Source organism: Pan paniscus, chromosome 1 (assembly GCF_029289425.2).
Source record: "Pan paniscus chromosome 1, NHGRI_mPanPan1-v2.0_pri, whole genome shotgun sequence".
Classification (NCBI taxonomy): Eukaryota; Metazoa; Chordata; class Mammalia; order Primates; family Hominidae; genus Pan; species Pan paniscus.
Window position 1 is genome coordinate 183,967,905 of NC_073249.2, and position 27,411 is coordinate 183,995,315.

The window sequence follows — 27,411 nt, forward strand, 5'->3', positions numbered from 1 at the left end:
GGAACTGAATATGGTTGAGTGAAATATGTGTGCCTGATGAACACTATTTGTTTATAAATTGATAAAATAAAATACTAGAGAGCAGACTCAGGAATAAAACTATGGCTTTAGTATGAACGGTGGCTAAACCTTGCCTTGGGGGACTCAAAGCTCTTTGGAAACCAATCTCTTACCTTCCCCACAACTCCTCATTCACAATGAAAATAACAGCATACCAAAACACAAATACCAAACTTTTATTTTAAAACTGTACAAAAGCAAACAAAAAATTCCACTGAGTCACTGTGATAGTTAATCTTATGTATCCACTTAACTGGGTCACAAGATGCCCAGCTATTTGGTCAAACATTATTCTGAGTGTTCCTGTGAGGGTGTTTCTCAATGACATTAACATTCAAATCAGTAGACTGAGTAATGCAGACTGTCCTCCCAAATGTGGGCGGGCCTCGCTGAATCAGTTGAAGGCCTGAATAGAACAAAAGAGCTAACTCTGCCCTAAGAGAATTCTTCCTGCCTAATAGCCTTTGGACAGGACCATCAGCTTTTTCCCTGCCGTCGGACTTGAATTAAACATCATCTCTTCCTTGGCGTCAAGCCTGCTGCCATCAGACTGGAACTAAACCATCAGCTCTCATGGGACTCCATCTTGCTGACTTATCCTGCAGATCTTGGGATTTAACCGCCTCCATAATCACGTGAGCCAATTCCTTATAATAACCACCACCCCCCTGCCCCAATATATATTGATTCTGTTTCTCTGGAAAACCTTGACTAATACAGGAACTAACGGAGAACTTCTGACAAACAGAAAGATACAGTTTCTGTTGGATAGAACTGTGTATTCATCTGCAAACTGATAACCAATATCTCCATGATTAGGCCAGATCGCATATATGATGTGACTTGAAAGCGACGAGGCTTCTGCAATACACACCCAAAAATCAAGGTCATTATTTCATCCTCACACCTAGTCTACCAACTTCCTATTTGAAATCAAGACTCTCCAACCTAAGAGGCTGTTTGCTACACAAATAGTCAAGTATTGCAGTACAATGGTCTTGTGGGGAAAAAAAAGCTTCTACGTTGGTGGTTAAAACTGCCACTTTTTCTAGCTGGACCTCTCTGAATCTCAGAAAGAGTTGGCACAACAGATTGATTCATAAGACAGTCACAACAGACTCAACAGACTGAGACTCTGAAGGTCTGGGCCAAGGTCAGAGGGCAACATACAGCTGAGTTCTCTGCAACTGTGCTTCCCAGCTCCCTGATGTGCTCCTGGGGCTTTTCAGGATTATAGCAACTGTGTTTAAAGTCGCTGTACCTAGTTATCATCAACAGGCAGATTAGCTTTTGAAAGCATGTACATTAGCTCTGGATATCACCAAACTACGTTGTAAACAGCATCAAGAAAATAGAAAAGGATGGTATGTTTTACTCAACCGCCTTTCCCAATTCATTCCTGAAGAAAGAGGGAAAGAGTGAGTGGTCTAAAACATGCTTGCTTTTAGAAAGCTGACTTTGGGCGGCAGAGGCCAGAACTGAGAGAGAGAAAGGCAGTCCTCAATGGGATAAGTAAGAAGTCAGGGACTGGGGGCCATAACTTCTTGACTAAAGCTTGAGGGCAGGATGAGGCAGAGAAAGTGTCTTCTAAATAACCCCTGGAGTAGCGAACTCTTTTCCCTGAACCTGTGCTGTATCTTGGTAACACATATTCAACATCTCCACCTGCACCTAAACTGATTGTTTGGTTTCCAGGAATCCTCCCTCCAGGTCACTGGGAGCTTCAATTCCTTAGAAGAAAGGTAAGCTTCAGAACTGAGTCCTGGGAGAAAAGTGGTACAAATAGAAACCACAAAAGGGTCTGGATTTGGGTTAAGGTGAAGAGACGTTCCATAATCATGGGGTTGGGCCAGGCGACTGAAGTCCAGGGTGCTGGGCTGGATGGTGATGGGAGCAGGTAATGTGGCATATCCCTAAAAAGAAGGAGCCTTGAGCTCCTGAAGGGCTGGGCCAAGGTCAGGGGGCAAGGACAGGATTATATCCTTCAGCTCTGGGGCCTTCGGGGGTAGTAAAGAAGAGTTCACCTTCAGGGACACATCTCCATTAGCATGGCCTTTCCCTTCTGGCTTGGGGACAATTGATTCCTCTGATTTGTGTAGTTCTGAACAAATGACTAGAGGTGCTGTGTTTTTTCCTCCATCATGAAGGCAAGGTTCAAAGAAAGGGCGAAGGGGGCCAGAGAAATTGTGGGTGAAAGTAAAGATGTGGGACTTGTTGGTCACATTGTAGAAAGAGATGACTCCTGCTTCATAGTCCAGGAAAATCCCCACACACCGTGGAGGCTCTTTAAGGCGGAAGGAGGTCTGCGGGGATGTGAGAGCTTCATACTCATTCCCACGACTCTGTCGCAGAAGCCAGTGTCCATTGGCAGGTGAGGCAGTAACCTTCCCCTTCCTGCTCACTGACTCACTACATACTCCAAGAATCCATTTGGTCTTGTCTCCCACATACACCTCCCAGTAGTGGCAGCCAGTCGTGAAGTACTCAGAGCCTAGGATGCTGACAACGAAATCAAATCTCTGGGGGTTGTCAGGTACAGGCTGCCGTCTGTCTCCAAGCCTTACACATCTTTGGTCCTCAGAAAGGATGAGTTTGGGATGTGCTGTGTCTGGGTCCAGGGTCACTGCCACTGCAAAGAGACACAGACAGGTGAGGCTTGGAAGCATAGGTCTTAAGGGATTTGGGGATGGCTTTGGAGGGAAAAAGAATCTTAGGTCTGCCATCACTGTCATTAGCCCATTTTAGTTCATGGATTCCCGCCCCCACCATGTGTACTGGAACCAAAGAATATTCTCTTTCAAAGAATAGGTCTCCTGGTCGATTACTAAGTAATAGAAGAAAAAGTTCTCCTTCATCTGTCTGTGAAACTGCTTTAATCCTCAGGAAGTAACTACCTGTTATGATTTAAGTGTGTCCCTCAAAAGTTCACGTGTTGGAACCTTAATCCCTCATTGCTGCAGTGTTCAGAGGTAGGGCTTAGTGGGAAGTGTTTGGGTCCTTCACAAAGAGATGAATGCACTTTTCACAACACTGGGTTTATTTCTCTGGAGAGCAGGTTATGATAAAGCAGGTCAGGGCACTTTGTCTCCTCTCTGCTTTTGCAGGCACTCACTTGCCCTTCTGTTCTTCCAGAAGCAACTATCACCATACTATGAAGTAGCACAAGCCCTTCACCAGATACAGTCGCCCAATCTTGGACCATCCAGCCCCAAGAACCATGAGCTAAATAAACCTCTTTCCTTGATAAATTACCCAGTCTCGGGTATTCTGTTATAGCAACAGAAAACAGAGTAAGACACCACCTTTGTCTTTGATGTTCCAAAATAATCAAATGTGTGATGATAAATACAGGGTTTGTTGTTAGATCCTGTAGCCACATAGCATGTTTGAATCCCAGCTCTGCCACATGCTAGTTATGTGACCTTGGGCTTGTTATTCATCTCTGAACCTTAGTTTCCTCATCTGTAAAATGGAAATAGTAACAGAACCTGTGTTGTAGAGCTATTGTGCAGACTTGATGAACTAATGATATAGTGCCTCATTCCTACAGTGAGTGCATGATATTCATTCTGTCACCTAAAATTATTACTTACAATTATCTGCTTCATTTTATTTTATTTGAGGCAGGGTCTCACTATGTTTCCCAGGATGGAATGCAGTAGGTATTCATGGGCATGCAGTCATAACACACTACAGCCTTGAATTCCTGGCCTCAGGTGAACCTCCCACTGCAGCCTCCCAAGTAGGTAGGACGAAATTATTATTTTTAAATGTTAATATAGAGAGAAGGATTCTTCCCTAAAATTGTGGATTATGAGTGTCACGGTGAGTCTCCTTCCTTCCCCAAATACAGGAAACAGGTTCTTCTTGGACAGTTAAGTCTATAAACCATACACAGTTGAGATGGTGGCAATAAGCCAGACTGTAAATGTGAGACAGAAGGGTTTGTAAGTTCCCAGAATGCCAGCCAAGGTGACCTGGAGTTCTCTCGAGTGGCCAACTCATAATTTGTTGTACTCTGCCTAAAGGAAAATGGTGTGAACAGGAGGAGGATAAAAGCCTAGAAAATTGATAAGGATCCCAAAGCAGTGAAAAAAACAGGTCCCATTTGAACAGCAGCAAAAAATGCGAACTATTTAGGAATACATTGAAAGAGAGGTGCAAATCTTTTCATAATGTATATTGTTGGGGCATCTGCTCAACCCATTCCCTTCTTCTCTGAGGATCTCAATCACCACCCCTAAGCAAATTGGTCTGCAGAGAAAGAAGAAAAAGCAAATGTGTAGAAAGAGGTGGAAGCAGTGGCTATTTATCTGGTTGTGGGATAGGAAGGACTTCCCAAACCTGAAAGCATGGAAGAGACTACACAGAAAAAGATGAATGAATTTGACTACGTAAAAATAAAACACTTATGCATCAGAAAAATACTATAAGGAAGTACAAATGAAAAGTAATGGTGACAAATATGACAAAGAGCTAATATACTTTATCTAGAAAGAGTCTTCACAAATCAAAAAAAAGCCCAAATAGAACAGGAACAGACAAGTCACACAAAGAAGAAATACAAATAACTGATAAACATAGGAAAAATCTCAAAAATCACAGAAAACCCTTAAGAAGACCAAACCTAATATTATCAGTGCTCTAAAAGAGGGGATACTTTCTAAATCTAAATATGACCTCAAGATCGATCACAAAGATTTTTTTAATTTGATAGGCAGATATACAGATTTGATTTAAAAATTTTTAAATTACCTGCATTCCAGAGGAATGGAACAAAATCTAAGGTTACAAAGCCATAAGGAGAAAGTGCTCTGAGATATGGACCTATTTGATTGGTATAACTTACGAAAATGCAACCGGGCTCTTCTCCAGCCTGAAAAATGAGAAAAGGGGATCATTAAAGTACCAGAGACATCAAGAACTCCCGTAGGGTGGTGGTCAAATGTGGAGAAAGTGCATCTCACCTGAGTTTGCTGCAGCTCTTTTCAACTCTATGAAAGAAGAAACAAGGGGAATGAGCTATCACTGCAAATATTAGGGCAACAGGAGATAAGTTGGTACGGAAGTTACAAGAACATGGGAAACTTACTCAGTTCACTCCGGAGTTTCTCTAAAGAATGAAAACAATTTGGCAAATCAGAAGGAGGGCCTCTATGTAGAGGCCCTCCCATAATGCTACAGTCCCATCCCAACCATGAGCAGACAGATACTCAATAGCCATACCCTGGAACTTCCCCAGAAGAGTTTGCAAGAGCAATAGATCCCAGCTGTGGACCATGGGAGTATCCCCAGAGATACTGCAGAGGATCAGCAAATTCCTATGTGAGCCAAACCTTATCTGCAGGCTAAATAAATAACACATTTCACACCTACAGGTAATGACAACATAAATTATGTAGATGTTGTAGGAAATATTACTTCATTTAAAACTATCACTGAGTATTGGACTTTGTGATCATGCATATTTTCTCAATGTAATAATAATGCATAGATATGTCACATGTCTACAGATTTATTTTTATTTTTATTTTGAGATGGAGTTTCGCTCTTTTTGCCCAGGCTGGAGTACAATGGTGCAATCTTGGCTCACTGCAACCTCCGCCTCCCGGGTTCAAGCGATTCTCCTGCCCCAGCCTCCCAAGTAGCTGGGATTACAGGCGTGCACCACCACACCCAGCTAATTTTGTATTTTTAATAGAGATGGGGTTTCACCATGTTGTCAGGCTGGTCACAAACTCCTGTCCTCAAGTGATCCACCTGCCTTGGCCTCCCAAAGTGCTGGGATTATAGGCGTGAGCCACTGCACCTGGCCAGATTTTTTTTTAATGTTAAAAAGAGGTCCTCACACATGAAATGATGGAGAAGTACTGCTCCAGCATATTCAGTTTAATGAGGATCCCGTCCTCCTGGACCCCATCTAAGGAAATGTCATGCCTGGGTGATAAAAGGGACTTCCAGATGGCTTCACCTATGGGAGGTGCATCTATCTCTTCCTGGTGAAACGTTTTTCATTTAAAGACTAGAAAATAGTTGTGCAGGAAAGAGGAGCAGAGAATACTTGAGAAAAGAGGCCTTTGAGAGCCAAGAAAGCCCCAGTCCCCATGGCTTGAATTACCAGTACCCCCTCCCTTCTGCCCCAGGAAGTGAAACTGAGATGCTCATCCCAAAGCAAAAGTGTCAGCAGAAGGAGCTTGTGCCATGGATGAGGAGCAGAACTTACTGACAGCTTTATGGAGTTTTCCTAAAAACCAGAAAGAGAGAGAAGAGTGAGTGATCAGATCCTGCCTCTTTTTCCTCAGAGCTGTGGCAGCCTCATCACTCCACCCCACAAGATTAAAATGATGGTGACGCTTCTATGTCCCTAGTCCAGCTCCATGTCCCAGAGTTCAGACCCAGAAATCTGATGGTGCTGGTGACACTGTCCCAGTGACCCAGCCTGCCCGGGACTTTGGTTCCTCCTTCCCCTTCCCCTCCTTTTCATCTGTCTGGTTTCATTTCTGCTGTCTGCATGAGTGTTTCTATATGTTTGTAATTGCGGTACATGAGTGTATGCACTGCTGTCCTTTTATAGCCCACCGTTTATGGTATCTAAGGTGTAAAACTAGCTAAAGGCCTAGCATGAACTTGTTAATATGGCTTTATTATTCTCTACAGTAACTCCCCTGAGGTTATACATTTCACAAATTGGAGGTCCCAGAAGATTTGGGGACATGTGTATGAGACATATGTTTCTGGGGAGTACTTGCAGCTTCTCTGGAGGGCCATGTGGCCCACATTTCCCCCTACCCAGCATTGGCCCTGCTGGACAATTGAAGTTATACATCCTGAGTCCACCACCAGTCCCTGTGCTAAGGGCCGGGCATGTGTTAGGCATTAGGCATTGGAGCAATGCAGCCGAATACGACACGGCTCCTAAGGAGCTTATGCTTTATTGTTACCATCTCCACTACTAACAGCTTCCATTTACTGTCTTCTGTGCTTATACTGAAGTAGGCACTGAATCCTCTATATAATGTGAGGTGCCTAGAATTATTATTGCCATTTTATAGGGGGGTGGTCTGAGGCTCAAAGGGACACAAAATTTGCCCAAGGTCTTCCAGCTAGTAAGTGACCAAGGAGGCAGGATTCAATCTAAGTCTGTCTGACTCCTGAGTTGGAGGCCCTCTCCCTTACCCCACACTGTTCCCTCTTCACTTGAGCAGAACAGCCAGTGTCTGCCAGATACACGCCACACCTGCACCGGCTTGGAGGAAATGTAAGGAGGGAAGAGAGGAGACGCTGAAATCATTGAATCTGGAGTCATCTGAGCCAGTGACTTGTCTTCCCAGATAGACTTCAACAAGGTGTCCAACTCAGTGGCCCACAGTAAATGTCAAATTAATGAAGACAAAATGGCAATAAGGAAAAGGAGTTCCAGGCACTGTGACAGATTTTTTTTTAAGGTTGCCTGTTTTAACACTGAAAACAATCAGGTAAGGGGAAGTTATCTGCATTTTGCTGATGAGGAAACCAAAACCTAAGTGGCAGACCAATGATCTGAGGTGTCACTGACCCCAGAGCCTGCGACCCTTCCTTTGTATCACACCACCTCTCTCTATGCAAAGGTTGTGTGGATTCTTGAAATTCCCATACATCCCATATGACCACATTAATATACTTTTCAATAATATGTAGACTTCTTTTTAAAATGGTTGGCGGAAAGGCTAATGAAGGGAGTTTATGGTAATCTAGGCCTGTGAATTTTGACCTGGGCACCTCCTTACCCACTGCCACAAGCTCCATAGCCCCTTGACATTGCACACTAAATTCCAATAATATCAATGGAGGATATATGTGTGCATGTGTGTACAGTATTATAAAAATAGACTTATAATAATGACTGTCAACATTTACATAGAAAAATAAAGAATGTGTTTTTTGTTCCCTACCCCTTACTCTTTTATATCATTACCTTTTTCTTTAGCATGGTCTGAAAGAAGATTGTCTAGAGGAAGAAAGGAAAAGATAATGAGATTTTTTGCCACTGCCTTGAGGGTCCCTGATTCCTATTGATTTTACCTGCCCTTGGACCTGTCCACCTCTATCTTCACCTCCACCTCCCTGATCCGGTCTCTAATCAACTCTCATCTGGACAACAGAAATGGCAGACCAAATTGTCTCCCACATCCTGTCTTAATCCCTCTGGTCTCTACTAAACTCTGCAGCCTGAGAGAATTGTTTAGTTTTTTTTGTTTTTTTTGTTTTTTAAATCTGCCACCCTGGCTGGATTGCAGTAGCGTGATCTTGACTCACTGCAGATTTTTAAAAAAAATCTGCCACCCTGGCTGGATTGCAGTGGCACGATCTTGACTCACTGCAACCTCTGTCTCTGGGGTTCAAGCAATTCTCCTGTCTGTCTCCTGAGTAGCTGGGATTACAGGCACGCACCACCATGCTCCACTAATTTTTGTATTTTTAGTAGAGACAGGGTTTTGCCATGTTAATCAGGCTGGGCTTGAACTCCTGACCTCAGGTGATCCACCCTCTTCAGCCTCCCAAAGTGCTAGGATTACAGGCATGAGCCACCATGCCCGTCCAAGTTTTTCAAAGCACAATTACATCTGATATCCCCATTCCTTGCTTTACCACTGCTCTTACGAGAATGACTAAAATCCTGAATGTGACCCACCAGGCCTCAGGAGGCTCAGCTCCGCCTCACTCCCCAGCCTCACCCCTGCCACTTTTCCCCTCACTCCTGCACCTCCTCAGCTCTCCAGTGAGTGCTGCTTTCCCCGACCATGCTTCTCTCTGAAGCTGTTCTTTCTGCGGTGGCTGGTTTTCCATTCCCTCTTCACTCATGACTTCTAGTCCTTCAGGACAAACTTCATACCCTCAACCCTCAAGCTTGGTTGGTTCATTCTGGTCATAGCCTTCACAGAACCAGGAGCTTTCTTGTGTAGCGTTTGTACACATTTATTTGTGTTAACTATTTAATTCATCTCATTTCCCTGACTACACTGAAAGTTCCAGGAGGGCAAAAACTGTGTCTGCTTTTCCTCACTATTGCATCCCCAGAATCTAGTATTGTCCAGGGCATTTGGCAGATAATTATCAAGTATTTGTTGAACAAATAAAAGCTTCCCCCATGTTCAAGCTACTCGACTCCCACAGAATAAGATCAAGCAATGAGCTCACAGGCAAAACTCATTAAACATACAGGAAGGCAAAGCTATTACAAGTAAGAGGCAGTAAAAACTGGAAGCAACGGATTTAGACATTGCCACCATCACCAAGGATAGCAGATAATGGAATTTTCAGGAACAGAATCCAGGTTAGTGGGTATGGGGGCACAGAAATTAACAACAAAAGAAACATCTCCCCTGCCCCCCAGCCAAGAACACTTACCCACCTCCGTCACATGTTCATAGAGAAGCTTTTCTAAAAGGGAGAGAGAAATGTCAGCTCAGCTTAGGAAGGGCTTTTTCTAACAGGCACAAGTGTCCCAAGATGCCCCAAGCTGCCTGAGTAGGACTGACTCCTTGTCACTACAGGTAAGCGGGCATTTGAAAGGATTAGAGAGTCTTCAAACCATCAGATAAGGGCAGGAGTGTTGGATTACATGACTGTGACTTTCAAAGTCCCTTGCAGCCCTGAGATCCTGTGAAATGTGACCATTTTTTATGAGAGTCTTATCCAATGGATATAATTAGATTTCTTTATTAAAGGGCTGTAATTCATTTCTTAGTTAATTAGCAGGCTGGCATAGTCAGTTATTTTCTTATTTTTCAGAGTATGAGAATTTACAGCTCTGCCCAGGGGCCTTTCTGCAGTTTATTGAACTCCCTTTGCAATGTGTGTCCCCAGGGCACGGCTCTACCAGTTTTCTCCCAGCCAACTTGCAGTGTCCCCAACCTATGGACAAGTGTCAGGTCTACATCTACTTCCGTCTGGCCCTTTCCCAGAGCAGTCATAGTCCCACTTCCCACCAGCCTGACCTCCCTTACCATTTAATTACCTTTTGCTCTTCTTTGCTTCCAGATAAGGCAAAGACACACCATGATGAGAAGTACCAGGACAGGCAGGATCACAGCCAGAGCCACTGCTGAGGGGGAGAGACTCCCCACAGATGGGGCTGAAACAGAAACCACCAACGACTGACCTCAGGGAGATGTCTAAGAGCTTCTGGCATGCCTCAGATGGCAGGCGGCTCCAGCACACCCCAACTGTCTCCATCACCTCTAGGGAGAGAGCTCCGGCCAAGAGGCTCTTTGCTTCTCTGATAACTCAAGCCCTGGATGGCATTAAAGATAACTGAGGCTGGGAACGGTGGCTCACGCCTGTAATACCAGCACTTTGGGAGGCAGAGGCAGGAGGATCATCTGAGATCAGGAGTTCAAGACCAGCTGGCCAATGTGGGGAAACTCCGTGTCTACTAAAAATACAAAAATTAGCCAGGTGTGGTGGCAGGCACCTATAATCCCAGCTCTTCAGGAGGCTGAGGCAGGAGAATCCCTTGAACCCAGGAGGCAGAGGTTGCAGTGAGCCAAGGTCACGCCATTGTACTGCAGCCTGGGTGACAAGAGTGAAACTCCATCTCAAAAAAAAAAAACAAAAAACAAAAAACTGAGATGTTCCTCTCTCGGGAATGGTTTGGATGGTCCTGCCTCAAGATGATGACTTAAACAAACTTCTTGACCGCAATCTCATCCTGCCCTATAATTCAATGGAAAAATAAGCCCGGGACTTCAGAGGACTGAAGGCACTCTCCTCACTACATACCTCCAGTCTTCCCAGGAGCACCTGCCTGTTTACCCCTGTCAATCCTCACTCTGCTCTAGAAGAGCAGGCAGCAACCTCTTTGCCCTGAGCACTGTCCACGGGGGCAAAGCAGTTTCTATGATGCCACAGCAGTAGGCCTGAAGCCTAGGCAGGAGAGAAAGGGGAAAAGAAAGAGGAAATAGAGGAGAGGAAACGAGCAGAAGTGGGCTATGGGTAGAAGTGGTCAAGAGCCTAAGCTGGGGGTATGTCCTTGCTCAATGCTGTGTGACCCAAAGCAGGAGACTGAGCACCTCCAAGCCCATTGTCCCTCATCTGTAAAATGTGTGCATGACAGGACTCCTCATCTCTTTGAGGTTTGGAGAGATTTAAAGAGGCCAGTCATATAAAGCATTCAGTCTCCTAAGTAGCTGGGATTACAGGCACATGCCACCATGCCCGGCTAATTTTTGTATTTTTTTGGTAGAGACAAGGTTTTGCCATGTTGGCCAGGCTGGTCTCCAATTCGTTTCAAGGATCATTAAAAGGTTCAGGCCAGGTGTGGTGACTCACACCTGTAATCCTAGCACTTTGGGAGGCTGAAGCAGGAGGATCACTACAGCTCAGGAGTTTCAGACCAGCCTGGGCAGCATGGTGAGAGCTCATCTTTATTATAAATAAAAAAGAAAAAATAAGTAAAAGGTTCGAACCCTTGGACCCATTAATTCTACTTCCAGAAGTACATTATTAAAAAAAAAATCAAAATCACTTTCCAAAATATGTTCAAAGATGTTCATTGCACCCTTCTTTATAATATGAGGAAAATTTGGAAAGCATCCAGATGCCCAGAAACAGGGCTTTGATTAATTTTATTATTCTATAGCCACATGGCGAAATACTATGCAGCCCTTAAAATCATATTACTTAGGGACATGGGCAAAGAAAACAAATGCTCATGACATCATAAGTGGAAAAATATCCTGGGCACAAGAATACACATGCTTAAACATACATGCTCAGAGATACATATATACAAAAAAGTCTTGCAAGAAAGATACAAAAATGTTAGCAGCAGTTCTCTCTAATTTAAGCTATTATAGGCCATTTTTCAGTTTCCTTTAAATATTTTGGATTTTTTTCAAATTTTCTACAATATATATGCTTTATTCTTAGAGTTTAAAAAAATTTAAAATTCCTCAAAAAGTTCCTACTAGGGTAGGAATTTCCTTGGGAACCACCAGCGCCTTCAAACCTGTTTCCACCCCAGCTTTTACTTGCTATGACCACAGCTGTGGTCTTCTCTTGGCCAAGGGCCATGTTGTGGATGGTTCAGGACACATTCCCCAGTGTGCTGTCCCTGACTCTGCTAGACACTGCTATTTGGAAGAGCCCAGCTTTTTCCAGAGAGTGGGCCTCTGACAGGGATGGAAGTACCCTGCCTTGAGGTTCTCTCCACTTGGCCCAGGGCTCTGGGAACCATCCCACCTATCTGCACACCAGCAGGGCCTCCGCCAGGGTATGGTCCTGGCCACAGCCCTCTTCCCCCATAGCCTCCTGTGATGAACAGGGGCAGCTGTTAATGGAACTTGAATGTTTTTCCTCTCTCCACTCTCTCCCCACGCTCCTCCTAATGGGATAAGCCAGTCTCTAGCTTTATTCTCAGACGTTTAAAAATTCACCCATAGCAATAACTGTATCACATGATTCAGATTCCTGTAGGCACCTCGGTCCCCTTTTAAAAATTACTTTTCAGCCGGGCATGGTGGCTCATGCCTGTAATTCCAGCACTTTGGGAGGCTGAGGCGGGTGGATCACCTGAGGTCGGGAGTTCGAGACCAGCCTGACCAACATGAAGAAACCCCGTCTCTACTAAAAATACAAAAATTAGCCGGGCATGGTGGCACATGCCTATAATCCCAGCTACTCGGGAGGCTGATTCAGGAGAATCACTTGAACCTGGGAGGCAGAGGTTGTGGTGAGCCCAGATAGCATCATTGCACTCCAGCCTGGGCAACAAGAGTGAAACTCCATCTCCAAAAAAAAGAAAAAAGAAAAAAAAATTAGCTGGCCATGGTGGCGGGCACCAGTAATCCCAGCTAACTCAGGAGGCTGAGGCAGGAGAATCACCTGAACCCAGGAGGCGAAGTTGCAGTGGGCCAAGATTGCACCAATGCACTCCAGCCTGGGCAACAAGAGCAACACTCCATCTCAAAAAAAAAAAAAAATTAATTTTCACCCCAAAGGACTCCAATTTGGAAAGTCTGTCTACCAACCATTGAGTGTTTTAAAGTAATTGATTCATCCCCACTTCATGGTGTGCAACTTCAAATTATGACCAAAAGATAATCAGCATGTGACCATGTGAAGCCAGTGTCATTCAAGCAAATGCAAAGACATGGTTTGGGTTGGGTTGAGTTGGGTTGGGTTTGGTAGACTGATTTTTTAAAATATTAGTAGACTGATTTTTGTGGACTGATTTTCGGTAAACTTTTTTTTAAATATTGAAGCTAGTTTGAGAACACTCTCAACTGGGTGCAGTGGCTCACACCTGTAATGTCAACACTTTGGGAGGCCAAGCGGGGAGGATTGCTGGATTGGAAACCAGTCTGGGAAACATAGGGAGACCCTGTCTCTACTAAAAGTAAAAAAAAAAATTAACCAGACATGGTAGTGTATGTGTAGTCCCAGCTACTTGGGAGGCTGAGGTGGCAGGATTACTTGAGCCCAGGTGGTCAAGGCTACAGTGAGCTATGATTGCACTACTGCACTCCAGCCTGGGCAACAGAGCAAGGCCCTATCTCAAAACAAAAAAAAAAAAAAGAGAGAGAGAGAAAAAAACACTATCTCTCCCTTCCTAACCCTTTACTTTCTCAGGAACCCCAGGAGAGGACCCATTAAGTAAATCCTGTCACAGCAGGGGATCTGTCCCTTGAAGACATTTCTTTACAGCCATGTAATGAGTTCCTTGATAATGGAGCATAGAAAGATGACCCAGGGAGGAAAAGCTATTATCTGAGCCTCCAAGCCCTATTTAACCAGGACCTGCATTGTACAGTGTTTTCCAAAGTCTGAGTTCCTTCCTTATCAGAAATGCCTGGGCCAGCTTCACAGCCTCAGCTGAGATCAATGGACATGGCTGGGTAAGGCTGAGCCATCCTGGCAAGTAAAAACTACACTGCAGATGAAAGAAAAGTCTAGACATGGAGAGACAAAGTAGGTCCTGATTGAGCTTGTCCAATTGCCACAAATGACCCTGGGCACCTCAAACCCATTCTAACCTGCAACCTGCAGGATCACGGTGTCCTCTTTACTCAGATTTCCAACTTGGATCAGACATCGGTAAGACCCTTGGTCCTCAAGGCGCACGTCAAGGATCTGCAGAGTGACACTTCCCTCTTGGGCATCTCTCACTAGCACCGTCCTCCCCTTATATTCCGGCATCAGATCTTCATCCTGGTCCTTCCCATCCCGGAATACGTGAACAGCCTGGGAGTGCTGCGGGAATCGGGACCGCAGCCACCTCACCTCCTTGGGTACCGTCCCGGGCCAGAGGGAGAGAGGGCAGAGCAGCTCGGCTGTGCCCCCTAGTAGGGCCACGTGGAACTTGCCGGCATCCCCTGCGCGGCCTGGACAAAAAAAGAGACAAGGCCAACTGGGAGGGACGGCAGGAGAAAGCTTGGGAAGGGATGAGGAAGAGGATATCCCGGGGACGGACAGAGCCCAGGAAGGACTCTGGAAAGGATTGCCAGGGCCGGGGGAACAGAACCCCAAAAGACATAATGTTTCCAGCCAAGCTTCCTTATTCTGGGGACGCCAATATCACATGTACCAGGCAGGGAAAGAGGATCAGAAACTCCTACCTGACACATGCACAGACAGCCGGAGGAAGACGAGAGGGATGAGGCAGCCAGAGAGCCAGGAGCCGGCAGAACTCGCCATCTCCATCCGAACTAGGACACACAGAGGGAGACAGCACAAGCGGGCTGATGGGCTTGGCGTGACAGAGGGTATAACCCAGGAGCCGAGGCCGAGACGGTATTGCTGGTGCTCTGGGATCACAAAGGCCGGGGCTCCAATCCCAGCTCTGCTACTTACCTCCTTGTGATACTGTGACCGAACTTCTCTGAGACTGTGTTTCTTCATCTTCAAAACGGGTAAAAGAACTGTGCCTCCTTGTGGGATTATGGTGAGGGTTGAAAGAGGTAAATGCTCACACAGAGGCTGGCATGTTAAGTCTCTAAATGCCGTGAGTGAGGATGTCAGTGCAGATGAGATGAGTGAGGATCCAGAACTTATACCCAGAACTAACCAAGGAAACACCAGTAATGGCCTTTTTTTACAGTTGGTGTCCAAGGCCAGGCTTGGGAAATGCCTGTTTCAAGCCAATCTTTGCCCAAGATGCAGCCTGGAGGTTTCCCTGACAGCCTTTTCAAGTTTGACTCTTGATAAATAACAGATCAAGGCAGTGAGGTCCCTCCATGTCATCCTGAAGGCACTAATCCTACAAATTCAGGGTCTGGCGCTAGAAAGACCTGGGTTCAAATCTTAGCTCTGCCTATTACTAGCTCTGTGTCCCTAGGAAGGTTGCATAACATCTCTGGACCTCGGGTTCTTAATCTATGAAGGGAAACTGTCCTCACAGATGAGTGTGAGGGTTCAAAAAGATACTGCCTGCCAAGCACTGGCCACAAATGCCTGGCAGAACAAGTGCTCATAAGTGTGTAGTTGTTGTTATTATTACTAACTAAGTGAGGAAAATTATCCCTAGCAGGTCCAGATGACCGTGTGCATGAATCACAGGGAGACCCTAAAGGATTTCCTCCTGTAAAGCTCTTTCCCCACCTATTTGCTACTGCCTGAAATTGCTTTAGCAGGAAACAGAATCTCTCATGCCACAAGTGAGCATAAAGTTTAAAATGTAAATGCTCTAGGAAAAGGCAACTCATCTCTTAAATTCTCTCCAAGGTTCAAATCCTTTCCAAAGAGGAGGCTTTTGTATAAGTCAGAAGGCCCAGTCCCTGAAGGTCATGGAAAAGGTCATGACACACGGAGGGGGTGTCAAAGGGAGACTGGGAAACTGAAGATGAAGCTAGCGTTGAACACATTCTCATTTTAAACACGCAATTCTGTTTTCTCATGGCAAAAAGCACACTGGTTTAGGGTTGTTCTTGTTTTTCTTTAAATCATATTTTATACAACATACCCCTCTAAGCAAATGACAACATAGCACTAGGTCATAGTGAGGTCAGGATCACATTAGGACCCATTTTTTTGTGACTGTCCCACCCACTTTCCTATAGGTTACTAGCTACTCAAAAACTGGACAAGAGAAGTTAAGTAAATGAGAAAAGCTCTCTATTTTATCAATTATGGTTGAAGGTGGAAGTAGGGCCCAGGATTCCCTGGCGTTATCCCTAATCCCAAAACCCCTCAACTTTCTAGTGACTCTGAAGCACACCCTGGGTAGACATGCTCAGAGTGACCCAAAGCTCCAAGCTAACCCAAGGCTGCCTGAAATCAAATAGAAGGAGACCTCTATGGACCCATATTCCAAGATTCAGACAATCTATGAAGTGGTTAAGAGGGTGAGCTCTAGGCTGGGCATGGTAGCTCATGCCTATAACCCTGCACTTTCGGGAGGCCAAGGCAGGAGGATCACTTGAGCTCAGGAGTTAGAGACTAGCCTGGGCAACATAGTGAGACTCCATCTCTACAAAAAATAAAAGAAAATTAGCTTGGCATGGTGGCACGCACCTGTAGTCCTAGCTACTCAGGAGGTTGAGGTGGGAGGATTTCTTGAGCCTGGGAGGTTGAGGCTGCAGTGAGCTGTGATTGCACCACTGCACTCCAACCTGGGTAACAAAGCAAGACCTTGTCTCAAAAAAAAAAAATTTTTTTTTAAAAAAAGAATGAGCTCTAGAGTCAGCCTGGGTTCAAGTCCTGGCTCTGCCATTTCCTAACTGGTGGCCTTAGACAGGTTAGTTTACTTCTCCAAACCTCCTCTTGCTCACACATGAAATGAAGTTAATAATAGTACCTACCTCATAGATAGGGTTATAGTAAGGATCAAAGAAAATACATGTAAAATGATTTGCACCAGATGCTGGAAATAAAAAGCAAATGAAGTCCTTCTGTTAGATTGTCACTCTATGTAAGAAGTGCTACCAGGTCCTTTTTTTCATATTTTCTTACACAGATGTAAGAACCATCTGGTCACCATACTGACCTCCAGGATTTATTCTTCTAATCTAGTTTGCCAGGATGGCCCCTTCCTCCATCTCTTCTAACATGTAACATATCAATATTATAGTAGTCAACATCCTATTAATGGCTGTGAAGTAACACTAAATCATAAATATGTTTCTAATTATGATATTGCTCTAAATCAATAATAGTTCTTATTTATTGCATTTGTTGGTTCTCCATATATATTGTCTTCAGTACTGACAACATCTCTGAAAAGTAGGTATTATTCTCTTTCACACTTAGAACAGGAAAGGCAATCATACACACTTCAGGGTACCATGCAAGTGAATTGCCGGGATCCTTTCTGGAAGCAGATAGAATGTAAAACGTGGATAAACAGATGAATGAATGCATGCCTATATAGCCCTGTATCATGAGTTATAAAATGAGCAAATCACCACCACACTTTACCGAGTGATTATCATGGAACTCCTTTACAAAGAAATTTTCCCCAACAAATATAAAATATGATTTCACTTCCTAAAGTTCAATATATATGCCACAGTTTGGGGCTTTTTCTGTCTTACTTATTGTAGGAAAATCTGGAAATGATCCAAAACAAGGACAAAAATATCAAATCATCTGTAATTCCTCCACCCAAAGATAATGTTTCTATAAATATTCTTTCTATGCATGTACATAACTTTTTGTAAAACAAACAAACAAAAACCATGACTGGGCACAGTGGCTCACGCCTGTAATCCCAGCACTTTGAGGTAGAGGTGGGAAGATTGCTTGAGCCCAGGAGTTTGAGACCAGCCTGGGCAACATGGCAAACCCCTGTTGCTACAAAAAAATACAAAAATAAATCAACTGGCTATGGTGGTATGTGCCTGTGGTCCCAGCTACTTGGGAGGCTGAGGTAGGAGGATTATCTGAGCCCAGGAGGTTGAGGCTGCAGTGAGCCATGATCGCGCCCCTGCACTCCAGTCTGGATGACAGAGCAAGACCCTGTCTTAAATAAATAAATAAATAAATAAATACTTTATATACTGTTTTGATACCTGATATTTTCACCAAGTGCTACATTATGTGCATTTCCCAAAGCAATCAAATCTTCTTTACATGACTTTAGGATTCCATCATGGACATAGAATTTTAGAAGTTAGGATATAAGATGTAAAAGCTTTAAAATAATTCTATATTGAGGACATTTAGGTTGTTTTCCAATACATTGTTATTATAAACATTGCTATAAGTGACAGTGGATTGAGGGCTAGAATCAGACGGCTTAGTCCTAGTCTTGGCTTGGTCCCTTACTGCTCTGTGATTTTGTAACTTTTTTTTTTTTTTTTTTGAGACAGAGTTTCACTCTGCCGCCAAGCTGGAGTGCAGTGGCATGATCTCAGATCACTGCAACCTCTGCCTCCCAGGTTCAAGCAATTCTCCTGCCTCAGCCTCCCGAGTACCTGGGACTACAGGCGCACACCACCATGCCCAGCTAATTTTTGTATTTTTAGTAGAGACGGAGTTTCACCATGTTGGCCAGGATGGTCTCAAACTCCTGACCTCATGATCTGCCCTCCTCAGCCTCCCAAAGTGTTGGGATTACAGGTGTGAGCCACTGCGCCCAGCCATGACTTTGTAACTTTAAGCAAGTCACTTAGATTCTTAGGCCTTAAGTTTCCCATCTTTAAAATGGGAAGACTTTTCATCTGCACTGACAAATTGCCTTCCAGAAAGTCATATCAACTTACCAAAGTATCCTATGAAATTTCTTGTTTTCCCACAACCTTACCATCACTGGATATTATCATTTAAAAAAAAAATTTGCCAATTTCATGAGTAACAAAATGCCATCTCTTTTTTTTTGTTTGATGGTGTTTCATTTCAATTTGTATTTCTTTGTTTACTCACTGGTTATTTGGACTTTGTCAATTACCTGTCTATGTAATTTGCTCATTTATCTATTGGGACATTTATTTCTTAATGGTTTGCAAAATTCTTCATATACTAACCATTTTTTTCCACTACACGTTGGAAACATGGCAGTTATTTACATTTTAAGTTTGAAACAATTTAATTTTTAAAACTTCTAAATCAGAAAAAAGATTGTAACAGATGTTCTCTTGACAGTCCCAAGCAGTTTAATATGACCCTGCAAATCTGCAATTGATCAGTCTAAAAGCACACAGCACAGCGTCCAGCAAATAGTAAGAGCTAAATAAATGTTGGCTTTAATTTAATAATGATGACAATACTACTTAAATAAGAGTACTTCAACAAAACCCATCCAGCAATCTTGTCACTTGTCTCCTTTTGTGTTTCTTTAGTGATAGCTAACAACTGCCCCATTTCACCCTTGAAAATGTTCTTGTGCGTAAGGAGAAAGGGGATTATTTCTCTACTAAACCTGAGGATCCTGAGAAAGTTAAAGGACTAAAAAGCATGAAGAGAGAGAGGAGGACTCACCACCTTCTGGATCAGGGACGCTTGTTCCTCTCACAGGCAAAGCTGGAGTTTGCAAGCTGGGAACACTCCTTCCCCATGCAGAGAGACCAGGGAGCAGGCAAGCGCATCAGGAAGGCCTAGGGATGTGGGCCGGGAAAAGTTCATATTTTATGAAATATGAGAGGCCAGGGCTCTCTCTGCCCCCACAGAACTCCCTTCTCGCTGTCCCTGTAAACCAGCAAGCCACACCCTGTCTGTCTGCCCCTGATAAAAGAACAGAGCAAAGAGGAGGCTCCCAAAAATGAGGGAACCACTGAGTATGACTGACCGGGTAGGAGGGACGTTTGCCCCTCCACTCCCTTTTCCTCCGATGCTGCCAATAGTAATTCCCTTTGATGCGTTTTGATCCTATCACATTCTTTCTGAAAACCTTCCCCCTTTACTTTCCAAATCAGAGTAAATTGGAAGATTGGTTTCAAAGACATCCACCAATTAACCACCTTCTTTAACTCACTATCTTTATCTCCAGCTACACCCTGACATGTGCCTTCTGATAAGCAAGCTTGCTGTTTTCCAACATGTGATAAACGCTTCCCGCCTGTCTTGCTTTCATAATATCCTTAGTTGTATGTTCATAATCTCCATAATTATATCATTAACAACACATTACACATTTTTATGTCCTTTGAACTTTATAAAGATGGAGCCCATTGTACATAATTCCCAATTATTCCCTTTTTTTATTCAACATTAGCTTCTGAGTCTAGCAGACGTCTGTGGTGGCCCACACCATGTCCCCTCAGCCCACCCAATTTTGGTGTAGCTGAGACTTGCAGGCAAGCTGCTAGCATGTCACCTCATAGGCCATGGCATTTTTTTGCTTGCCTGTCTTGGGGCTTTCTACAAAGCCTTGGAAGGCTGTGCAGCCCAGGAGTTCACCAAAGCTAACACCTTGGAGACATAAACAACGGTGAGGGGAGTCAAGACAAAATGCTCCAGGCTTGCACATTCAGCTCTGAGCTGTATTCGACATGATTCCTCCGAGTGTTCCCAATGGGACTGAGCACGGTGGTTCATAGTGGTAAGTAGCTCCGTACTGCACCTTTTATTGACTTTTCTTCCTTTTTTGCTCATTCCCATTTCTGCTTCCTGGGATTACCTCCTAAATACACTCTTGAACTGAAGGACTTGTCTCACACCTCACACTCTGTTCTGGGGGTGTACAAATTAAGACACTGAAATTAATCCAGGTTGTTTCACAGAGCGCTAGGATATTCATTCACTGCTATATAGTAGACCATTTTACAAATCTACCAACAGTTTCTCTCGTCCCTTAATGATAGAAATGTGGGTTGTTTCTGGGCTTTAGCTTTTATAAATAATACTGTCCTGAACATTCTTTTTTTTTTTTTTTTTTTGAGACAGAGTCTCGCTCCGTCGCCCAGGCTGGAGTGCAGTGGTACGATCTCCGCTCACTGCAAGCTCCGCCTCCTGGGTTCATGCCATTCTCCTGCCTCAGCCTCCGGAGTAGCTGGGACTACAGACGCCCGCCACCACGCCCAGCTATTTTTTTTTTTTTTTTTTTTTTTTGTATTTTTAGTAGAGACAGGGTTTCACCGTGTTAGCCAGGATGGTCTTGATCTCCTGACCTTGTGATCCGCCCGCCTCGGCCTCCCAAAGTGCTGGGATTACAGGCGTGAGCCACCGCGCCCGGCCTCGTGCCCTGAACATTCTTGATAGGTATTTCCTGCTCACATGTGCAAGAATTTCTCTAGAGCACCAGTTCTTAATGTGTGGTCCACAAACACTTGAAGTCCCTGAGGCCCTATCATCCAGGTTAAAACTACATTCATCATAATAAAGACGTTATTTGCCTTTTTCACGGTATTGACATTTTCAAGGACACTGCAAAAGCAATAGTGGGTAAAACAGCTAGCACAAATCAGGAAGTGGCACCAAACTGTAGTAGAAGTTACAAATTTTATTAAATTTCAACTCTTAGATACACATCTTTTTAATAGTTTGTGTGACAAAATGGGAAGGATGCATAAACAGTTATGCTGCATATCAAAGTATGATGACTTTCTCGAGGAAAAAACCTTAAGTGATTGAGTTGTGAGCTGAAGTAATCGCTTGACTCATGGAGCACCATTCTTACCTGAAAGTACAGCTGAAAGACAAAGTATAATTATTCAGACTTGGGTATTTGGCAGGCGTTTTCTCCAAAATGAATAAAGTGCACCTGTCACTTCAGGAAAAGCAACTGACAGTGTTTGTTGTCAATGAGAACATTCAATCTTTTGAGCAAAAATTAGAATTTTGGAAAATTTTTATCTGCTGCTTGATACCCTCACAATAGCAAAAGACTTTTCTGATGAGATTGGCATTGGTATTAATAAATGTGATTTTTTGATGTTGTATAATGAGATGTGTCAACATTTAGAAGATCTGTATAACTCAGTGACTCAGCAATTTCCAAATGACCAATGGGTGTGTTGACAAAACCCTGCATGGGTAAAACATTCATTTAAAATGCAAGAAAAAACTGTGAGCGTTGCTGTAATAGAGTATAAAAAGGTCATTGCTATGGTTTCAGATTTCATGTCACAACTAAGCTTTAAAAAACTACCACTTGCTGAGTTTTGGTGTCTTATTAAAGAATATCCACGATTATCTGAAAAAGCTATTGAAATGCTCCTTTTCCAATTGCATACACTTCAACCACAAAACATACTGCAGCAGATTGAAAGATATAGCTGGCTTGAGAATACAGCTGTCTTCTATTAAGCCAGACATCTAAAATATTTATAGCCATTAAAAAGAATAAAATCCCATCATTCAAAGTGACATGGATGGAACTAGAAAACATTACGTTATGTGAAATAAGTCAGGCACAGAAAGTTAAACACCACATGTTCTCACTCATAGTTAGATGTTAAAAAAAAAAGCAAAAGTTAATCTCATAGAAGTGAAAAGCAGAACAGAGGTTACTAGAGGCTGGAGAGGGAAGGGGAGGATAGGGAGAGATTTGTTCAATAACACAAAATTACAGCTAGGTAGGAGGAACAACTTCTACTGTTTTATAGCACTGTAGGATGACCATAGTTAACAATAATATATTATGTAGTTTCAAATAAAGAAGAAAGGATACTGAATGTCCCCAAAACACAGAAATGATAAATGTTTGAGATGAATATGCCAATTACCCTGATCTGATCACTACACATTGTATGTATCAAAATATTACTCTGTACCCCATAAATATGTACCATATGTGTCAATTAAAAATTAATTAGGGCTGGGTGCAGTGGCTCACGCCTGTAATCCCAGCACTTTGGGAGGCTGAGCCAGGCGGGTCACCTGAGTTCAGGAGTTCAAGACCATCCTGGCCAACACTGCGAAATCCTGTCTCTACTAAAAATACAAAAATTACCCAGGCGTGGTGGCACACGCTTATAATCCCAGCTACTCAGGAGGCTGAGGCACAAGAATTGCTTGAACCTGGGAGGTGGAGGTTGCAGTGAGCTGAGATCACACCACCACACTCCAGCCTGGGCGAGAGAGTGAGACTCCATCTTAAAAAAAAAAAAAATTAATTTTTTAAAAAGGATTTATATAAATATAAAGCAGTACTACTCAGTAATATTTTTGTTTCAAAAAAGTTGCTTTTCATAAATATATGTTTTGTTATGTAATTTATTATTTTTATTTTTAAAAGAAGTAGTAATTATATTTAATTTTTCTTAGTTTTCTTTTTTTTCTTTTAGAGCTAGGGTCTAGCTCTGTTGCCCAGGCTGGAGTGCAAAGGCACAATCATAGCTCACTGCAGCCTTGAACTCCTAGGCTCAAGTGATCCTCTTGCCTCAGTCTCCCTAGTAGCTAGGACTACAGGTGCATGCCACCAAGCCCAGCTATTTTAAAAAATTTTTTTGTAGAGATGGGGTCTTACTACGTTGCCCAGGCTGGTCTCAAACTCCTGGCCTAAAGTGATCCTCGCACCTTGGCCTCCCAAAATACTGGATTACAGGCATGAACCACCACACGCAGTCAGTTTTAATTTTTAATATGGAAAATTTCAAAAAATATAACTCATATAAACTGAAGCTCCCTGAGGTCCTCAATAATTTTTAAATGTAAAGCGTTTCTCAGAATATATACCTAGAAGTAGTATTGCCAGGTTATAGATGATACTAAATTGTTTTCCAAAGTAATTGTACCAATTTATAACTTGTCATAATTAATATTTTTACTGCTTTCTCCAGAAGCATTTTATCAGATAGTCTAAATCACATCATAAAATGAGTTTCTTATCTGAAATGTTCTTTTTAGACTTCTAACTCTATGAGTGAGAAAAACAGAGACAGATATAGATAAAGATATCACTCATAATCGTAATCTCAGAATCTAGTAATAATCACTGTAATTTTTTTGGTCTATATGCTTCCTGACTTAAAAAGAGGGAGCTCTGGATTTCCAGTTAAATAAACATGTCTCATTGAACACAAATGCTTATCTCTGTTACCTCCCAAAATGATCTAAAATGACAATCTTGGAGTGCAAAAGGAAAAGCCTATAAGGACAAAGAGAACAGGACAGTAAGTAACTGTGCAATAGAGATGTCAATACATTTCTTTAATGAAGGAAAGCAGAGGGCTCACTAGTAATAGATCTAGGAAAAACTGAACTCTAACCCAGGTGCCTGCAGAGGGAGGCAGGATTGGGGGAAACATCAGATAAAGGGTTCCTGACATCAACCCTTGACATCAGCAAGAAGAAAGCTGATTCTCAACTGAGAACCTTCCAGGCTTGGGATGGGAGGGACCAGGGCCTGGCTCTACCTCCCGGGGTTGTTGTAAGGATTAAATTAGCTAAAACATGCAAAATACTTAAAATAGGGGCTGATACTCAATGGTAGCTGTTATTGTCTGAGGATAAGCTCCAACTTGAAAGCCAGAGACCAAAATAAACAACAGAGACAATCCAGGAAGCAGAAGAAAACAGCAGAAAATTACAAGTGGAATCCTCAGAAATATGAAATAAGAGAAGATCCTGAATCCACAACATAAGAGCAAGAGGCTACCAAAAAGGAAAGTCGGGGATCAAACAAAAACTCTTGGAAATTAACATTTTTGTAGCAGAAATGAAAAAATTCAATAGAAGAACCAGGGGATACAGCTCAGGAAAATCTCTTGTAAATCAGAATAAACAAAACCAGGAAATGGAACACGAAGAAAAATTTAAAAACAGGGAAACTGGCTGGGTGCAGCAGCTCATGCCTGTAATCTGAGTACTTTGGGAGGCTGAGGCAGGAGGATCACTTGAAGCCAGGAGTTCAAGACTAGCCTGGCCAACATAGGGAGACCCTGTCTCTATTTGTTAAAAAAAAAAAAAAAAAAAGAGAAACTGATCACAGAGAACGTTTCCCAGAATTGAAGACTTTGTTTCCCAATTGAAAGGGGCCACCGAGTGCTTAGCATAATGAATGAAAAATACTTATAGGACAGTTTGTTATGAACATTCAGAACATCAAGGATAAAGGAGAAAAATATCCTAAACAAATTAACAAATTAACAAACAAAATATATGGGAAGTAACACAAGTCAGAATAAATCAGTCTCCTCAAGAGTAGCCACATGAGAAGCTAGATGACAATGAATCAATGCCGTTAAACTTCTGAGGGAAAATAATTTCCAATGTGGAAATCTGTCACTCAAGGATGAAAGGAAATAAAGCCATTTTTAGACAAGCAAGGACTCAAAAATTTAGCTTCCACGAACCCCTTCTGGGGAGTTAGTGGAGACCATACTCCTCCAAAATGAGAGAATAAACCAAGAATGGAAAAACTAAGATCCAGAGAGCAGGGGATTTGGCACAGGAGAAACAAGAAGAGAATCCCCAGAATGTGGTTAGGTCCCTAATCCTAGGACAAGAGCTGTGAAGCCAGGCTAAGCAGAGGAGTTTGGAGCAAAGAGAGGATGAGTCTAAGGAGGGATGCTGCCAAGAAAAAAAAAAAGACACTGGTAAATGACCTGGTTCACATCTGTAGTACCAGCCACTGAGGGGCTGAAGCGGGAGGATCACTTGAGCCCATCTCTGAAAGTAAAAAATAAACAAGGGATGCATAGATCATTAAGCAAATAAAAATAGATAATTTTTTGACTCTAGAAAAAATGTTATTCAATAAAGTGAATATAATCTTAGTGTAGTATATACCTCAACTGTAAAAATATTCTAGTTATATTACTATAAACTCTTGCTAGTCATTCAACAAACCAGGAAATTCTGCAGCCTGGCCAAGAGTCCACTGGTAGACACAAAAGAGACAGACAAAGCATAAACTCATGGAAAGAATAGAGAGGGGACTTTGACAGTGTTCAGCCTCAACGTTCACTCCCTCCTGGCTCCAACCTTCACCTTCCCAATAAAGAATGTAGAATCCCAAACTGGTATCTCCAGTTCCGTTCTTTTCTGAAATCTTCTAATTGCTCACTGGACAATTCTTCTTGCCTATTGCCACTTGAAGCGTAATCTAGCTCTTTCTCTCTCTCGGTCCCTCTCTTGCGCGCGCTCACACACACACACACACACACACGCTCCTAACTTATCCTCTTCCTCACCGTTTCCCAAACCAACTCATCACACCTTCTCCACTTTCAACAGTGGCTCAATGGCACCACTACTTTTCCAGTCTTCCATGTGGCTTTTCCACTCCTCCATTCCCTATAGCTGGTTTGTTTTTAGCTGGCTTCTAAAGGTCCTGCCATGTCTTCAGCTGTAATCTAGTTCATAGCTTATATGAACGTTATAAACCATACCATGTGACACAAATGTAAAATACCAGTACTACATCAAGATTTCTGAAATAGACTCTGACTTGGTTACTTTTATTAATAATAATCGAATCAGCATTTGTATAGGGTTTTTAAAAAGACATTTATTGTACTTTCCTCTGATTGCTAAAGTATAAATGTTTACTGTAGAAATTTTGGAAAAGCTGGGTGCAATTGCTCACATCTGTAATCCCAGCACTCTGGGAGACTGAGGCAGGAGGATCACTTGAGCCCAGGATTTCCAGATCACCCTGGGAAACACAGTGAGACTCCATCTCTACAAAAATTTTTTTTAAAATTAGCCAGGCATGATGGTGTGTGCCTGTAGTCCCAGATACTTTGGAGGCTGAGGTGGGAGGATTGCTTGAGCCCAGGTTACAGTGAGTTATGATCACACCACTGCACTCCAGCCTGGGTGACAGAGCAAGACCCCATCTATTTTTTAAAAATTAAATAAATAAAAAATAAACATTGTGCAGTAGATCTCTAGAACTTTTTCACCTTACAAACCTAAAATTCTATACCCTTTAAACAATTCCTCTTTTCCCTCTCTGCTAGCCACTGGCAGTCACCATTCTACTTTCTGTTTCTTAGACTTTGATTGCTTTAGATACTTCATATGAATGGAAACATGCAGTATTTGTCTTTTTGGGGCATTGTGCTCACTTTTAAGGCTTTTGATACCTAGTACTAAACTGACCTCCAGAAAGGCTGTTAACGATTTACAGTTTGACTGGAAGCGTGTGTCCATCTGGGCTGAGTTCATTGCTTGCTTAGCATCTATCAGTTGTTTCAATTCTTGCCAGTTTGATAGAGGAACAAATAGTGGACCCAAACAGGGTTTTACTTTGGATAAGGCCATTGTCCTATGAATCCTGGCTGAAATATTTGCTCCAGCACTTAGGAGCTGTGTGACCCGGGACAACTCACTTAACTTTTCAATGCTTCTGTTCCCTTATGTGTAAATAGGGATAATAATATACATGTATACATTATACACACTTATTATGAGGAATTAGTTAATAAATGTGAAGCTGTAAGAACAGTGCCTGGAATATAGTAAGCCCAAATGTAAGGTAGCTATTATCATTTTTGTCAATCCTTGCTAATGTAATACCTGGAAAATTACAGCCAGCTATTTTAATTT

General features: G+C 42.8%; 1 protein-coding gene across 2 annotated transcripts; it reads right to left on the reverse strand.

Moving 5' to 3' along the window:
• Nucleotides 1–214: 214 nt before the first annotated feature.
• Nucleotides 215–27,360, reverse strand: ERMAP (erythroblast membrane associated protein (Scianna blood group)). Of its 2 annotated transcripts, XM_055094461.2 has the most exons (12): nucleotides 20,442–27,360; nucleotides 19,456–19,571; nucleotides 14,658–14,747; nucleotides 14,076–14,423; nucleotides 10,058–10,174; nucleotides 9,448–9,480; nucleotides 8,015–8,047; nucleotides 6,284–6,304; nucleotides 5,153–5,173; nucleotides 5,028–5,054; nucleotides 4,910–4,936; nucleotides 215–2,689 (listed from the first exon to the last, which is right to left on the reverse strand). In XM_055094461.2, exons 3-12 carry the CDS (start codon nucleotides 14,740–14,742, stop codon nucleotides 1,974–1,976), a joined length of 1,428 nt encoding a protein of 475 aa, XP_054950436.1. In that variant the 5' UTR covers nucleotides 14,743–14,747; nucleotides 19,456–19,571; nucleotides 20,442–27,360; the 3' UTR covers nucleotides 215–1,973. The 2 variants fall into 2 exon arrangements, with proteins under 2 accessions (XP_054950436.1, XP_014200226.1); XM_014344740.4 differs by lacking the exons at nucleotides 19,456–19,571; nucleotides 20,442–27,360 and having other exon boundaries at nucleotides 14,658–19,445.
• Between the last annotated feature and the right edge of the window lie 51 nt (nucleotides 27,361–27,411).

Bases quoted from the DNA above. Each gene is read 5' to 3' on its own strand.
- ERMAP (XM_014344740.4), bottom strand. From the start codon at position 14,940: ATGAAGAAACACAGTCTCAGAGAAGTTCGGTCACAGTATCACAAGGAG. The intron at 9,481-10,057 runs GTAATTAAATGG...TCTCCCTTTTAG, and splicing joins GAAGCAAAGAAGAGCAAAAG to AAAAGCTTCTCTATGAACAT. The intron at 8,048-9,447 runs GTAAGTGTTCTT...TTCTTCCTCTAG, and splicing joins TGAACATGTGACGGAGGTGG to ACAATCTTCTTTCAGACCAT.